This window comes from Parus major, chromosome 3 (assembly GCF_001522545.3).
Source record: "Parus major isolate Abel chromosome 3, Parus_major1.1, whole genome shotgun sequence".
NCBI classification, from domain to species: domain Eukaryota; kingdom Metazoa; phylum Chordata; class Aves; order Passeriformes; family Paridae; genus Parus; species Parus major.
This window is the reverse complement of record NC_031770.1, coordinates 52,544,617-52,560,690: the sequence shown is the minus strand read 5'-3', so window position 1 is coordinate 52,560,690 and position 16,074 is coordinate 52,544,617. Positions and strand designations below refer to the sequence as shown.

At 40.8% G+C, this 16,074-nt stretch overlaps 1 protein-coding gene across 6 annotated transcripts in view; it reads left to right on the top strand.

The window, feature by feature from the left end:
• TMEM181 (transmembrane protein 181) overlaps positions 1-16,074 on the top strand; it is a 35,169-nt gene that overhangs the window by 4,705 nt on the left and 14,390 nt on the right. For 2 of the 6 annotated variants that reach the window (XM_015622871.2, XM_015622874.2), the window contains exons 1-6: positions 3,534-3,608; positions 8,324-8,427; positions 12,269-12,324; positions 13,593-13,683; positions 14,246-14,364; positions 15,424-15,543. In XM_015622871.2, coding sequence (XP_015478357.1) covers positions 3,601-3,608; positions 8,324-8,427; positions 12,269-12,324; positions 13,593-13,683; positions 14,246-14,364; positions 15,424-15,543 — 498 coding nt within the window. In that variant the 5' untranslated portion in view covers positions 3,534-3,600. Of the gene's footprint in view, positions 1-3,533; positions 3,609-4,399; positions 4,501-6,526; positions 6,548-8,323; positions 8,428-12,268; positions 12,325-13,592; positions 13,684-14,245; positions 14,365-15,423; positions 15,544-16,074 lie in introns of those variants that run through there. The other 4 variants (XM_015622869.3, XM_015622870.3, XM_015622872.3 and 1 more) reach the window with 3 other exon arrangements.

Sequence of the window (16,074 nt, the reverse complement as noted above, 5' to 3'; positions counted from 1 at the left end):
ACCCCAATGTGAAGTATATAGCTTGGGCCAGAAGGCCTGAAACAGAAAGGGGAGGATGAGACGAACACTGTAGCTTCATGATTGCTTTAAACTGCCACAAGCTGGCTCTGTGGCTGGAAGAAACCATCCTAGCTCTCATTTCCCTGGTCACACATTTCTGCTCTCTTCCTCATCTGCCCACAATTAATCCTTTACCTGCACAGTAACTGAGCAACTGATTCTTAAGTGACCTTTAACTCAGATGATTTCCTTTATTTGATTCACCAGTCTACTGCACTAATATGTGTGCAAAATAAAGAGCCCCAGCTAGAGAGAGGCTGGATTTCACCTGTTGTCACTGTAGCTGTAGGTGTGAGCCATGAAAGTGTAAACTGGCCACGAAATAACAGCTTTAGTGCTAAGGAGGTCAGTGTAAGCAGAATCCAGCTGAGCAAGTATTCAGCCTCTTATTCATAGCTCACACTCTCTTCTCTTGTAAGCTTCATTCATCTCACACTGTCCAGCTCCTACAACAGATGAGGCAGATAGAAGCTTCTTGCACTATTTTGTTCCAGAGCAGGTCAGAGAAGGCACTGAGCAGAACCTTCTTGGAAGAAGCAGAGTGAGACTGACTGACTCTGTGGAGACAGAGGAGTTTCACAGTGTCTTCTAAGTGTTTAGTTTGTAAACTCAGTGCCAAAATTTTCACAAAAAATAGCATGCAATGTACATGTTTACAGTGTATTCACAGACCTTTGAAAGTTGGTAGATGGCAAAGAGAAATGTGGTCCCATGGCTAACTGAAGTGAGCTGGATTACAAGCTCTGCCACCCACATTGTTCTCCATGTGACTTTTGGCAAGGCTCAGCCTTTCTGTGCTTCAAGTTTCCTACCTACTGAGTGAGAATAACATATTTTTGGTTTGAGGATAATAAATTCACGTTAGTGAGACACCTGAGTGCCAGAGGGATTGGAGTAGTCCTTGGAACAGCTCAATTGTGTGCACACAAATGGAAGTGTAACTGCAGAGAGTTATAACTCTACAACCACGCTTCCCAGAAAACTGGGAATGGTCACAGATTCTGTAAGCATCATTCCATCATTTTCTGGCCAGGGAGAACTTGTTGGAGAAGCCTGAAGTGTGCTGAAAGCAACACAGTGCATGTCATAGCCATCCATGACCTAATGACCAATTGTGGTTTGCCAGTGATAACTTGTTCTGAGCAGATACACTTTCTTCAGTTGTCCTGATTACTCAAAGCTTTATTTTTTTCCCCCCCAGTTAATTCTGGTCTACAGTTTAAACTCTTCTTGATTTAAAATGCATGTACATCTTTTCTTCATCAGTTGGTACAATGTATTTCTCAGGGCAGCTATTTTTATGAGATTACTAAGTGATCATCAGTGCTGTAAATCACAGATGGGATAAATACCAGTATCAATGACTAAATTAATTCTCAGCATGTTTTTAGGTTCAGTGGTGTTACATAAGAGTCATACTGGGTCCCACAGGTCACAAGTAATGACATAACTGCCCCCAGAGTAATGTAATAAAATGAATAATATTATTAATCCTAAATACTTTTTAAAAGGAAATGCAGTAAGACCACGGTATCATCTAAGTAAGCTTTTAATGAAATTATTTAACTGTTGAAGAGATAATTTTTAAATTATATGTTGTCTGATCTATCTAAACATTTTGGAGGTCATCCCAAAGTGGCTCTGCCTTATGCACATGACAAACATGAAAGCCAGGCAGTTACTCTGAATTTCATTCAAGACTACACGTCAGGTATTCCCACATGTTTTAGTAACTGCAGTGTTGACTTTCTATAAGCAGATGTTAGAGCTATCAAAAATGAGTATAAAATATAGGTTGGCGAACCCCTATACCTTCCTGCTCTTTACCATCACTTCCCAGATTGGCAATCTTTGTTGCCCAGTCTTAGGACATTCAACAGAAATTCAGAATAGAAATCCAGCTTCAACTTAAGATTGTGCAAGAACAAAACACTGTTAGGTACGAACTAGAGATTTTTATTACATAGTGTGTGTAAAGTAGTTGCTTACTCTTAGGATTTAATTTCTGCTTCTTGTGAGCTGACTGAATTCTCTGCAAACATGGTACATCACTAACATCCCTTGAATACCACAAAGCTTTGTGCAGATGACTGCACTGACAGCATTTTAATTCCACTGAAAGAGCTGGTAAATAAAATAATTTACAACCCAGGTGGCACTAAACACGTGCATGTTCAACACAGATATGTCACATTGGGCCTTTTGCTGAAAATGGATGGGTTTAGACTGGACTCAGAACCACTTCTCTGTCTGAAGTATTTTCTGTTTATATGGTTAAATTTCCCTCTGCTACCTGTAGTTGCTACTACTATAGCACAAGCTGATAAAGCACACTGGAAATGTGGGAAACACTGCTGTTATCCCGATGCAAAATACATTTGGCTTCACAACCAAGAGCATGAGATTCAACTCGAGCAAGTGCTGGGTCCTATACTTTGGCCACAACTCCGTGCAGTGCTGTAGGCTTGGAGAAGAGCAGCTGGGAAGTGGCCTGGCAGAAAAGGACCTGGGGGTGCTGGTCAACAGCAGCTGAACATGAGCCAGCTGTGCCCAGGTGGCCAAGAAGGCCAATGGCATCCTGGCCTGGATCAGCAATAGTGTGGCCAGCAGGAGCAGGGCAGGGATTGTCCCCCTGAACTTGGCACTGGTGAGGCCACACCTTGAGTCTTGTGATCAGTTCTGGTCCCTCACTACAGGAAGGACACTGAGGGGCTGGAACAAGTCCAGAGAAGGGAAACAGAGCTGGTAAAGGGTCTGGAGCACAAGGCTGATGAGGAGAAGCTGAGGGAGCTGGGGTATTTGGCCTGGAGAAAAGGAGGCTCAGAGGAGACCTCATCACTCTCTACAGCCCCCTGAAAGGAGGCTGTAGCCAGGTGGGGGTTGGTCTCTTCTCCCAAGGAACCAGTGACAGGATAAGAGGAAATGGCTTCAAGCTGCACCAGAGGAGGTTCAGGTTAGACACTAGGAGGAATTTTCTCACTGAAAGGATGATTAGACATTGGAACGGGCTGTCCAGGGAGATGGTGAAGTCACCATACTTAAAGGTGTTTAAGGAAATATTAACGTGGTACTCCGTGCCATGGTGTAGCTGACACGGTGGTGTTAGGTCATAAGTTGCACTCGATGCACTCGATGATCCTGGGGGTCTTTTCCCACCTAACCGGTTCCCTGATTCTTAATGTAATTTTGAACCCGCAGCGCTCGGCAGGCCAGGACTAGCCGGCGCACCAAGGACAAGCTGGCGTCCTATCGCACTCCCTGACCCCTGAGGGCTCGCCCTCTCTCTCGCTCTCCCTGCCGGCGGAGCGCGGGCGTGTGTCCCCTCGGGCTCGCCGTAGCGCCCCCCTCTCCCCGCCCCCTCAGCTGGCCCGCGGCCGGGGCGCGGCGGGGCCCGTGACGTGTACGGGGCCCGTGACGTGTGCGGGGCCGCGTGGCGGCCGCGCGGTGACGCACGCGGAAGGCGTCGCGCGGCGCCGGCTGTGCCACGGCGGCGGCGGCGGCGCGCGGAGGAGGTGCCGGCACTGCGCGCGCGGCGCCGCGATGGAGCCGTGAGTGGGGGCGGGGAGTGGCTGCGGGCGCGGGGGGCGCGCGAGCCTGAGGGGCGCCGGCTCGCTCGGGACCGGGTCCGGGAGAACAAACTCTTTTCTCTGAGGGAGGAGCCGAGTGTTGTCATTCACGGAATCACAGAACGGGCAAGCTGGGGAGGGACCACAGCCTTTGGCCATCTGGTCCAGCCTGCCTGCTCAGGCAGGGTCAGTCCTAGAGCACGTGGCACGGAATTGCGTCCGGACGGGTCGTGAGGGAGGGAGACTTCTCAGTCTCTTTGGGCAGTCTGAATCTAATTCAGTTTGTACACGCCATTCTCGGCAAGGAAATCAGCTCGCCTGATTTAAATAAATTCAAGGGTAAAGAGGGTTAAATGAATGTTTCTGAGGTAGTGGCTCGCCACCGTCAGAACCCCGAGGGTGACTGCCCTTTTCTTTAGAGGAACGCTGTGTTTGCCTTTTATAGGGAGAATAAAACCTCCCCTCCCCCCCGGTATCTTCACTCTCAGATTGCTTGCTAAAGGAAAAAGAAAAACTTGTTTTCCCGGATATTTCTTGGCATGGACAGAGCCATAGCCGTGATTAATTATTCAGGCTTAGATGAATACAACAAACAACAGCTGAAAAACCAAAAAAGCTAACCCACCCCGTGCACACATGCAGAGGTAAAGCACAGCTATGTTTATCTGTCAGTTGTCATGTAGCAGTTCTGTATAGTACTGACAATGTTAATTTTATGCCTCTTTTTATGTAGTGAAGTGCTGCCTCATTAGCTATTAACCTTTGTGGAATACATTTGCAAGAAATTCAAGGTCTTCTGAGGGACACCAGAACAAGCAATGTCTTTAAACCACGAGCAAGTGCAGGGTGTATGGATAGCCCCAGTACTGTGAACGTAGGTAGCATATATAATTATTCAAATCAAAGTGGGTTTGATGGTTCTATTTGGGAATGAGCCTAAAATAGAGAAGAGCAGTTGGAGGCAGAGATGTTGAGGCTAGGATTTCAGAAAAGCTGCTGTGCATAAAAGCAAGTTATTTCTGATTTTAATATCACCTCTGTGCCTACCTACTGCTTAATCTCAGTTTCACCACAGCTCTCCCTTCTTTAGGGTTAGTCTTAAGTGAAAACTATTATGTAACAGGCTCTGTTTTTTTATGATGGTCTTCATTAAAGACTGTTGTGCAGTCATGAGAAGAGATTTGAAGATTAGAAATGTCCTGAGAAACATTTAGCTGAACCTTTTGAGACAAAACTTTACTCCAGAAGTAAGATGGAACCCACCTTTACATCTCATGTATGAATGGCTACTGAAAGATTGCAGTTGTTATGAGTGTGTGTTTCCAAAGTTAACTCTGTCACAGGCTTCACTAGAGCAGTTCAGTTTTACTGAGTGCTATTTGAGATGTCTAAGTACAATATTTCTCTGTATCTCAGTGCTTTCTCCTCCTTTGCAGTCAGTTTCAGACACAAGTTAATTATAAACCACTCTGAGTTAGGATAAAGCTGAGTGTAGGTGGTAAAAGCTGCCTGAAAGACTGCAGACAGTTGGATGGCTAGTCTTGAGCTTTCGACTGCTGTGGTTGGGCTGATTAAAGTATCTTCCACTCTGCTTGGTAAAGCAAAGCACAGTTCTTTACCCGTTTGAACAAGTGCATCCAGAGTAAGGAATCGTTTTTGTTTTTCCCATAGATGTGTTTCCAGCATTTCATTCTTTATTGGGCCTTTCAGATGTAAGATGGAGGCTGTCAGTGGGGCATCACCAACTTACACTTACTTATAAACTTCATAAAATCTCTTTCCAAAAGGCAGGAGTTAAACAATGAACTTATGGGAAGGTGATTTTACCTGCTTTGTCTGTCGGCTGGTGATAGGTGCAATGAGACGCTTCAGTCTACACAAGGAAGTTCTGCGACTGCGGCGAGGGGCAATGAAGCATGCCTCACCTGATAGGAATGCTGTAAATTGTTTGCCCTCATGAGAAATGCAGTTAAGATTTGGCTGAGTTCTTACATTTGCTGTTAATAAAAGTGTCCATGTTGCCTTACTGACCTCTAAAGCAGCACATGTGGTCAGTGGCCTAAGTGAGACTTGAGGAGTACAGGTGTGAATGAGAGGAAGACACGGGGTATGTTCCTTCTCCCTGTGTCTCCACTCTGGGCTGGATACAGCATCCCTGTTGGCATAGGTGTACACCTACCCATTCTGACTGCTAGGTGCTGCACCATCTGGAGGGCAACTGGAATAAAGAACGAGCCAGTGTCAGAAACCTGTTTCTTCAAAAGCTCACAAAACACAAACACATCTACTGGCTTATGGGTAAACCAAGGTGCTAATTGCCAGTGGTTGTAAAACCCTTGGCTGGATGGGGAACTGGGAGCTTTCCTGTAATGAGTGTGGAGTATTTCAGTGGAATTAAAATGTTGTCATTGCAGTCATCTGCATAAAGCTTTGTGGTATTTTTCACATTTGCATCATGCATTGTGAAATGTCTGCAGAAACTTTGAAATTAGGGAATTTAGCAAAAGAACCAAGAACATGCACAGCAAGTCAGAAATATCCTGCATCAACCTGTAGCTGTTAGGTGGATGCCCAGATGTGAAGTATTCAGGACAACACAAATATATGTTAAGCTTTACTGCAAACATGACATTCTTCCAGTTGTCAGCTGTGCTCAACCCACGGGCTTTCCTGTGTTGAGAGATCCTCAATATGTGCTCTGCCACGAAACATTTGGTATGTACTTTAAATCTTATAGGTAATTTAGGCATGTCCACATTTTATGTACTGTTTTTATATGTCAAGGGTTTTCTTGTTGAGATTAATACTTTGGTATCTCAAGATAATAATATCCCATACTTGTTGTACTTAGGTAGACAGGGAATACCAGGTCATCTGTGGAACTGAAGGAGACCCTGGAGCTGATGGAAAGATGCACCTTGGTTAGTTGTTTTAGTACTAGTACAGATTCAGTGGCTTTAACATGGTTTAAGTGCATGAAGGCTGAGGTTTTAAGACATTGATGTAGGAAAAATACTGCAGTCACATCCCTGCAAAAGTTGTGCAGACAAGTTCTGGTTTGAAATTCCTCTGTTAATTGGCATTTTTAAAAGTCAAAATCCTATTTGTCTGTGAGGCTTCTGTGTGACAATCTAGTACTGCTTATGTGGCAATTACTTGGTCATTTAATGTATGGTTTGTGGTTTTTGGCTGTACAATCAGCTGTTGTGACCTCTGGACTGATGCAGAGTTTCTGCTGTGTGTAAAGGTGTGTGGCAAGTATTTTGCAGGTGCTGTGCCTGGAGTCCTGTACAGCTAGTTTGTGCAGACTCCTGACATTTGCAGATACTTGCTTGCAGTTCTTCTGTAGGATTTTCCTCCCTTCCCCACCTCCTTTATGTGTTAATAAATTTAGATTTGGATCTCTCAAACTTTAAAGGAATGATGCAAGTTGGTTTTGGTAGTGCTTCATTTGGAGAAAATGCAGTGATTCTCAGAGAAGATAGAGGTTGTTATTGTTAAATCCTTTTACTGGTTTATAGTGAATTGTTTGCCTTGCTTTTAAGGGCTGTCACGCATGCAGCACATGGTACCTGGTCCCAAAGTTCAGGCTGGGCTTATGGGAAGGATTTTACCACCATTTCTGCAATTCTTTTTCAACATGGTGAACCAAAAAGAGTACCATTTAGCTGGTGAAAAGAAGAAAGAAGTTTTATTCCAAGTTAAAAGGGAGGGAGCTCTGTCATTAAAGTCTTTCCGTTTCGTTTCTTTCCATGCTGGTGCTCATGCAAATTTATTGAAAAACAGCACCACCATGCCATCAACCTCCTAGTCCTACAGCTTTTCCATTTAAACTGTACAGATTCCTAGGGTCATACCTCCTGGAACAGCAGTAGAAAGTCAGGTATGTGGTAGCTCAGTTTTGGTGTAACTCAAGAGGAAATGTTGGCTGTATTTTGAAACACAGTGGATTTGTCCACCTTATGTAGGATTAGTTATTTGATCATATTTTCCTTAGACTGACAGAACTGGAAGTTACCTGTTCTCCAGGGAATGCAATTGGTATTTTTAATGTACACCCACACCCCTGCCCCCCTGTTTTGTCTTGAACCTAAATGATAACCACCAATGTGTAGTGCAAGAGATGTCATTGCTTGTATGTGTATTTGTATTTAGGTGTCCAGTAGAAACCTTGAGTTCAGGTTTTTATATCCCAAGCTTTGGTGGAGCTCAGACAAGAATTCAAAGCCTGAGCATGCACATCTAGCATATCTGGAGGTCTGCCCTATTCCTTGTTAGGTATGATCCTGCAGGGTTGAAGTATATTTATAGGGTATAGACAACTCATCAAGATCCTGTGCAGGTAACTGAGTTGTTAGTGATGACTGTCCCTTTAGATTAAGCTCTCATTGTGGGAGACATAGAGTCTTGGATGTTTAAGTTAATAATGTATAAAATAACATTAACAACTTTTTCTCCCTTTAAGAAATGTTTTCAATTGCTCAAGTTTTAGGACAATAGAAAACCCTAGCATAATAAAAAATTGGGAAAAATTCATACATTTTGGAGCACAGATGATTAATATCTTGTTTCTTAGTGTTACATGTTACCTCAGGGTTTGGTTTAATTTTCTTTGTTGAAGAATGAATGGGGTTTATTTTCTACCCTTTTAGAAATATGACCGACACTAATTCTGTGGTTTCTTTTGCTCCCTATAGGCTGGCTCCGATGCGATTGTATACACTGTCCAAAAGGCATTTTGTTTTGGTCTTTGTAGTATTCTTTATTTGTTTTGGTCTGACAGTCTTCATAGGAATAGCAGGTAAGGATGTTCTCTTTTTAAAAGATTACAGTTCTCATATACTTTGTCTAAACCTGTTGGTATTTACAGGGGTATTTAAATGCTAATGAGCTTACTGCTCCTGAGATGTCTGAGGAAGCATTAGAATTGACAGGGACAGGGAAGTGTTTCTTCCATCTCACTTCTTCATGGGGGTACTACCTACAAAGACTTGGTATTTGCAACTGCTTTGCAGGGGAGAGCCAATAAAATGAGACAAAAGCAGCTTCATTGCAACATAATTTTTCAGCAGCCTGCTACATTAGCCGTTTTTCTTTGTATTTCTATCTGTAAAATGGTAGTGCTAGTGATTTCCTGTGAGGAGTCTGAGGAAGGTGTTTGTAAAGCCTTCTAAATGTTTGGGTGATAAGTGCCGCAGAAATACAAAATATTTTGGTGTAAAAATATGAACTTCAGTTGTCAAACATATACAAGCTTGGGTCTCTGGTTTCAGAGATCTTTTTGAGAGTCCTAACGTGACCTGGGAGGCTAAGCACATAGTGCCTGGGTACTCAAGCTGGAGATCAGAGAGATTTGTGGTAGTCTGGTGAACAAAGATGCAGTATCACTAGGGAGTTGAAAAGCTTGGGACCCTTCTTTATTTCATGCTGGAAAGCTTTTCCAGGGCTAGAACATATTTGAAAAATAAGTCAGTGTGCTCTCCTAGCAGTGTTAAATAAACTAGTACTCTGCTGTCAGGAGAGCTTTATCAATACAGAACTTAAGTGATGGGGAGAAGGGGAAGGAGGGACTGATACTCATTAAGCAGTCCACCCCCTATATAAGAATTACTTTAGGTTGTTACCATCTTCCTCTGCTTTACTGCTGACTTCCACATCTCTCAGCCTGTCCAGTGTGTTTTCCTGTGCCCCTCTCTGACACTTTTTGACCTGTCTGTTGGGTTGTCTCTACCTCTGCCCTGTCCTTCACTTCCTTTAGAGTGAGAAGGGCTGCCCAGGCCTGGGAGCTATCTAGTCCTACCTGCCTTGGAAAGAAGGGTGTGTTGTTTGGAGGCAGCTGTTTAGGCTTTTATGTCCACCTGTGCCTTGTAGGCAGTACGTTTTTCATAATAGCCTTCAATAATAAAATTTGTCTGTGAACAAATTCTTTCCTGCTGTTTGATTTATTAGAGCAGCTGAAAGTCTAAATAGGCTTTCAGTTCGTAAAGGTTAACCACTGATATTCCTGTCACTTGCTGAAGGATGCTGAAGGGCATTATTTGGCCACTAAAATACTGCATAAACACATTTGCAAAAGTGCATTTTATGACAAAGGAAAAAAAAATTATTTAATTTAGTGTAATTTGGCAATTTGGCTTTAAAACTGAACCATATTTGTAGTTGTGTTCTTACACGTCCAGGTTGCAAAAAATGAAAGTTGTTTTATGTAAGACTAGACAAAAAGCAGTGCTCCTGGAAGGGAAAATGGAGTGTTTTGTTCTTAATCAGTAGCAGAACCTGAGAGGGAGCTGTGCTGGTGTATTGTGTTTGCAGGCAGAGTAATCTGGTGATATGGTTACCTTTGGCCCAGGGGACTTGGCTGCTGTAAGCAACTCTTGCTCATCTGTACCGTGCTGTGGTCCCGGGCCTTGCCTGTGATCCCCTTCAGGAGCCGGCATGGCTGTGGGATTCTTGTCCTTTTAAGATTGGTCTGCTGGATAGTTTGGCTGATACTGTTTATTATTATAACTAGAATATTTTTAAAAGGATGCTGTTTACCTTGGGAGGAGACCCACTGAACAATTACTGTGATATTCCTCACGGCTTTTGTTGACAGCTGCTTGCTTCCTGTGAATAGAAGGAGGGGCCCTAACAACAGAATGCTGCCTCAATAAATGGTACAGTCTGAGAAAAGCTCACCAAACCCACTAAGTAAATGAAAGTGTGGAAGATACATCCGTATTTTCTGTGCTACTTAAATATGCCATTGCCCACACTCAACATCTATACCTGCAGTTGGGAAGCCTGGCAGAACTCTTGATTTCCATCTGAGAAATCAAGACAGTTTGACTGAAGACGGATGCTGCTCTTACAGTTCCTGTAACCCAAAACAGACACACTTGTTTGGTCTTTTTTCCAAGTTGCAATCGCTTTCCTTCTCTTTTCACAGTGGGTCTGTCTTATCTTTGGGGTGAGACAAGTTCAAAGAAAATCCAAGGTGCAAAACTCATTTTCTGTAGCTTTGCAGTACATTACCTTAAGGTGGTTCTTTGCCTTCATCTGTTATTATGTTAAGTGATTGAGACAAAAAGTAAAACAATAACTATTTAAATTAGTCTCCATTTGTTAGTCAGGAAGCCGCAGCATCATTTTGTTTCAAAAGCTTTTCACTTGCTAGAGAAGAATCAGTTATAGCACTAGAACTTCATTATTTGGTTGCTGTTCTTAAAAGCTTTGAGTGTGATTTCTCAGTCCCAATATTGGTTCATATCTTCCAATAAAGAAATAACCCTTAAAAAAGGCTAATTCTATTTGTTTCATCATGACTTAATTACTGGTATGTGATGACTTACCAACTGTGAACACCCACTGAAACTCAATTATGCTTGTTAAAACAACATATGCCTTTCAAAAATCTGGTTTATATGTACTTCAGAACGGGACAGTTCAGTGATGCAGAGCAGACTTTTCAGTGGGTGGCTGTCAGTGATGTTGTGCTGCAATTCTAATATGAAATTCTGGCTGTGATGGCAGAAATTCTTAATTTTTCTTTTGAAGTTAATAATAATAAACCCAAGTTAAGTTAATAACAATAACCCTATTAGGGTTATTATTGTTATTAGAGCAGTTGTAGGAGCCCAAGCAGTGCTGCATGTTTAGAGCTGTGATGACAGCTAACCTGTCTTGGACAGTGATTCCATGGTGCTCATTTATAAACTTCTTTTCCATTGTTTCTCTGTAGTAACTTTGAAGTGTTTGGTCTTTATGAGAAACTGCTTTTATTGCATAATTTTTATAATACTGAGTTTGTGATTGAAAGAGCATATTTTGAGGGTTAAAAGACTCCATTAAGTTGCCAGACCAAATATATACAGGGAGAGACCATTTGAACAGAAGGATTCACAACCTGAACACACAGATCTTTTCCTACTCTTCCCTGTCACTTTCCTGGTTTAGTCTTTTCATGTTTTGTGCGCATAAAAACACGTGTGCTTTCCGCTTGTCCTCAATATCCCATGCTCTTTCATACCGAAGGGGAAATCATACTGCTGTTTGGAACCACCTTATCAGGGGCTGCACAGAAGATGGGGCTTTTCTCAGAGGTGCAACATGAGCTGGAGCACAAGAAATTCCAGTTAGATATTAGAAATTTTTTTTACCATAATGGTGGTTAAATACTGGCATAGGTTTCCCAGACAGGTGGTGGGAGTCTCTCTCCTTAAAGATGTTAAGGACTTAAGTGGACATGTCCCTCAGCAGCCTGCTCTAATTAAGCAAGGGAGTTCTGTAGCTGTGTGCTTTCATGACTGCATTCCCATAAAATCTTGGGAGATATATATACATGTATAGATAGATATATATATATAGATACATATTAATAAAAAAATACTACTGAAATTGTAGTACTTTAAACTACACATTCAGGGCTTTTGACATGGAATTCTTGATTTATAATTTATTTAATAATGCATAGAAACACCATGGCAGAGATGCTTAAAGGAACATGCAGGTCAAATTTAAAAATTATATTGAAATATCCAAGTGCTTTACCCTTTACCTGAAACATCTGAAAAGTGGAATATTATTTATGAAAGCCTATATTTACATCATCACTCATATGTATGCTTCAATATTATTTTCTTTCTTCCTTATATATTGTGTAGGTCCTAATGTAATTGAAACTTCTGTAGCAAGAACTGACTTAAATAACAGCCTGAAGGTAAGAGTTAATAAATATTGTTAGATTATATGAATGGCATTATTTGATGTTAGTAATATTAAATGTTTCCCTCCTTCTCCCCAGTTATTTTAAATATTTAAGCTTTTACTGCAGAATGTCTTAGTGGTGCTTTCCAGTTTGAAGCTGAACATGCAATATTGTACTACCACTGTGTTACTCCATGAATAGCCCAGGAGCGATTTCTGGTCTCTTACCGTTATGAGCAGGTCGGGTAGAGATTTCTCGTATGTTTCTGCACAGCAGTTTCTGATAAAGAAACATGGGAGTTTTTCCCTGGTGAATTAATAGTGGAGATTCTTGTAGGGGGTTCAGAAACAGAAATTGAGAACATGTGTTGAAAAACAATGCACTCAGTGGCAACTACTGCTATTCCTCTTGTGATTTCCCTTTCTATCATAAAGAAGTATTTCTTGTTAATTGTTCACTATCATGTGACCGAGACATGGGATCTAGATTCCTCAGAGGAGCATTCACATGTTCTCAAATGCTTTCGTATTTTGGTCTTCAGTTCTTGCGTTTTTGTTTGTCTAGCTCTTCACTGTCAACCTAATATCTGAAGTATTTTTTGTGAAAGTGCAAAAAAGGTTTTGTTGTGGGTTTTTACTTAAATTACATTTCTTTTAAATACACTGGGACAATGCTTTGTTTCTTTTACCTACCAGTCACCTATATATGTTTGGATTGATACGGTACTGTGGGTGGATATTATTTTTTTTAAAGCACAATTTGATTTCAAAGTTGAGAAGTCTTTCCTGTGTGTGGGTTTTATCTGTTAATGATACCTTTTATTCTTTAGACTTGAATGTGGGATTTTTCAAAAACCTAGTGGAAAATAGGGCTTTTTTGTAATTATTGTTTAACAAGTTTAAAACTGTGTAGCAGATGAAGGCCCACAAATCTGACTTTTGATGTAAAGTGCTAAAAATTATTTTGTATATTCAGGCTAGGTCTCAGGATTTGTTTTTAATATCTGAACTTTTCTGTTTTATTGCTGCTGCTTTTATGGCGTTTAGGTAGTTGTACTTTTCCTTACTTCAGTGCTTTGCAAAATACATGTGCTGTTGAAGCTACTTCTCTGGAAGACATGTGTGTGAGCTGCTTATCACGCTGTCCACAGAACAGCATGTATAAATCACTTCTCAAAAACATTGTCACAAACATAATTAACATACCTTTCATCATCTTAACTACAGATATGTCATGTAGCTGTGTAAAGGCTGGTGCTAACCTTGTGGGGTTTTTTACAGCTGAAGCCATTTAATTTAAGTTCGCCACCACTGTCAACTTACAACCAGCAGCTGTGGCTGACCTGTGTGGTTGAGTTGGATCAGCACGATGGTGAGAATCTGACCTAATTCTCATGAAACTGCTGTAGCAACCTGTCTATTGTATCTTTAATTTTGTCACACACATGATCCTGTTGCTTTCTGGCTGTCCTTGGTGGGTTTTTCCTCTGATATGCTTTTCTTCCACTTCACTCCCTCCCTTGGTAAAGACATGGACAGCACTGATTGCATTGTAAGCAGCAGGAGCAGGAGAAAAGTTTTTTGTTAGTTTTGTGGAAACAGAAGTATCTAGATAATCTGTGCATTTCCTTCTTCATTTTGGGGAGAATTAGATGTGTAGATTGTAATGATACTGCTTTGGTACAGCTTCTCTGTATATATGTGACAAATACTGTATTTGTAATTACAAGTAATTACAATTACCAAGATTCAGTACAGGGCTTGTGACTTACTGCCTATGTATAAAAATACTGTAGCCCTACTCCAGTAATGTATAACTGGGTAAGTCTGAGTAGTATTTGGATAACATATGTGTTTTAAATGATTTTAGAACTCTATTTGAGATTTAATTTCTACATGCAGCAGCAGATTAATGTTTTCTGTTTTAATTCCAGGATCCCTCAAGAAGAACGTGACAATGACAGTCAAAGTCCTGGGAGTGGTGAAGGATGGAAGCACACCATACGTTAACAATCAAGTTCACAATCGGACGAGATTACTCAGTTGTGCACAAGTATGCACTTGCTTAAACAAAACTCTGATGTAGTGTATTTTCTTTAAATCTGTGTGCACCCTACTTTGCATTGCAAATAAGAATTGTACCTGTGTTTAACTCAGGTCTCAGGACGGACTCCCCAATTTTATTTATAATGGCAATGTAGGCAGTAATTCTGACAAGACACCTGCCTGTACATCGTTTTTCTGTTCCCTTCTGTGACTTGTGTCTATTGCCTGTTAAAGACCGCTCTTTCTTGTTAGAGTTGCTCTTTGTCAGTAAAGCAGTGGGTCCTGTTCAGTCACCTAAACAGGTTTTGCAGTATTGAAGAAAGGGATATTGTAGCAGAAGATTTGATAAGGGGTTCCAGAACAAGAAAAATTCGTCTCCAACACTTGCAGAGTCTGCTTGAAATCAGCTGGCAACTGTATTCTGAAAAAAACAGATTTTTTGCCACTGTGAAGAAAAGTTTGGAGATTCTAATGTAATTTTCACTGAAATGTTTAAGCTTAAAGACATTCAAAACAGCTCCTCCAGATGCAAATCCTTTAGGAAGGACATAGCTGAAGTTTTTTATGATAAGCATATATAGTAAATCAACTGTCTTATTTTTATATAGATATATACACATATCTATGAAATTTTCAGAAATTAATTAGTAGTGCTCCATTAGATTTAATTACACAGCCAAGAGAGTAATATACTTGGTTTTTCTCTTTCCTCCTGTTAACTTTCAAAAATGAGTTAGTACGAGGTAGCCCCATCTCACCATCTTGAGTTAGTGATGAGTTACTTGATTCCATCCTGGTGCTGGGAGCAGTTGTTGTCACCAGCTCAGGTGAAAAGGTGGCACTGTTTAGTGTTCAGACACTGATCCACCTGACTGACTTTATCAAGTTGCTGCTGCTCTCTCCAGTATCTTTCAAGAAAGTCTTGATCAGACCGATTGAGATTAGTGAGATATATGATAAATATCAATATGGGTCCATTTAGGAACAAATTCTACAGCCTATACTAACAGTGCACATTCTGGAGTAATTTGAGGACTTTTTTGTTTTTCTCTCTGTGTGTTCACAGAAATGCAGTGAAATCATTGTTGCTCACCTGGGCTACCTGAACTACACTCAGTACAACATATTTGTTAGCTTTGAAGATCTAAACAAGTTAACATACACTATCCAGAATATTACTTTCACAGTAAGTATAAAGGTTTATACTAGTAAAATAAGTCTCTTTAATGCTGTGGAAGTGTGCTTTAACCATAACAAAAAAGCATCAGATTTTTGAAGATAAATAAAAAAACACATCTAATTATTTTTTCTATCACTACTAATGTCAGAGCTATTATAGCATTTACTGTTGATAAAGGTCTAGACCAATTTTTTTAACTCTATAAAATTCTCTCAGAATTACTGCTCCTGTATTCTGTAATAGATAAATTTAGTCTGAATGCTGGGAGATATTTTTTACAATAATATTAGAATATCCAGTTTTCTGCATTTGCTTATAGAGATGCCTGTCTGCAGGATGGTATTTTTTTTCAGCCTCTCCAGGAGGTGTATCTGAATGAGCAAACTTCTCCAGACTTTACAAAAGTGTGGGTTGGAAAGGTTTAACTAATTCAAAGAAAAATGAAGAGTTATTTTTTGGGGGTCCTGAGAATTTATATTATATTATATTATATTATATTATATTATATTATATTATATTATATTATATTATATTATA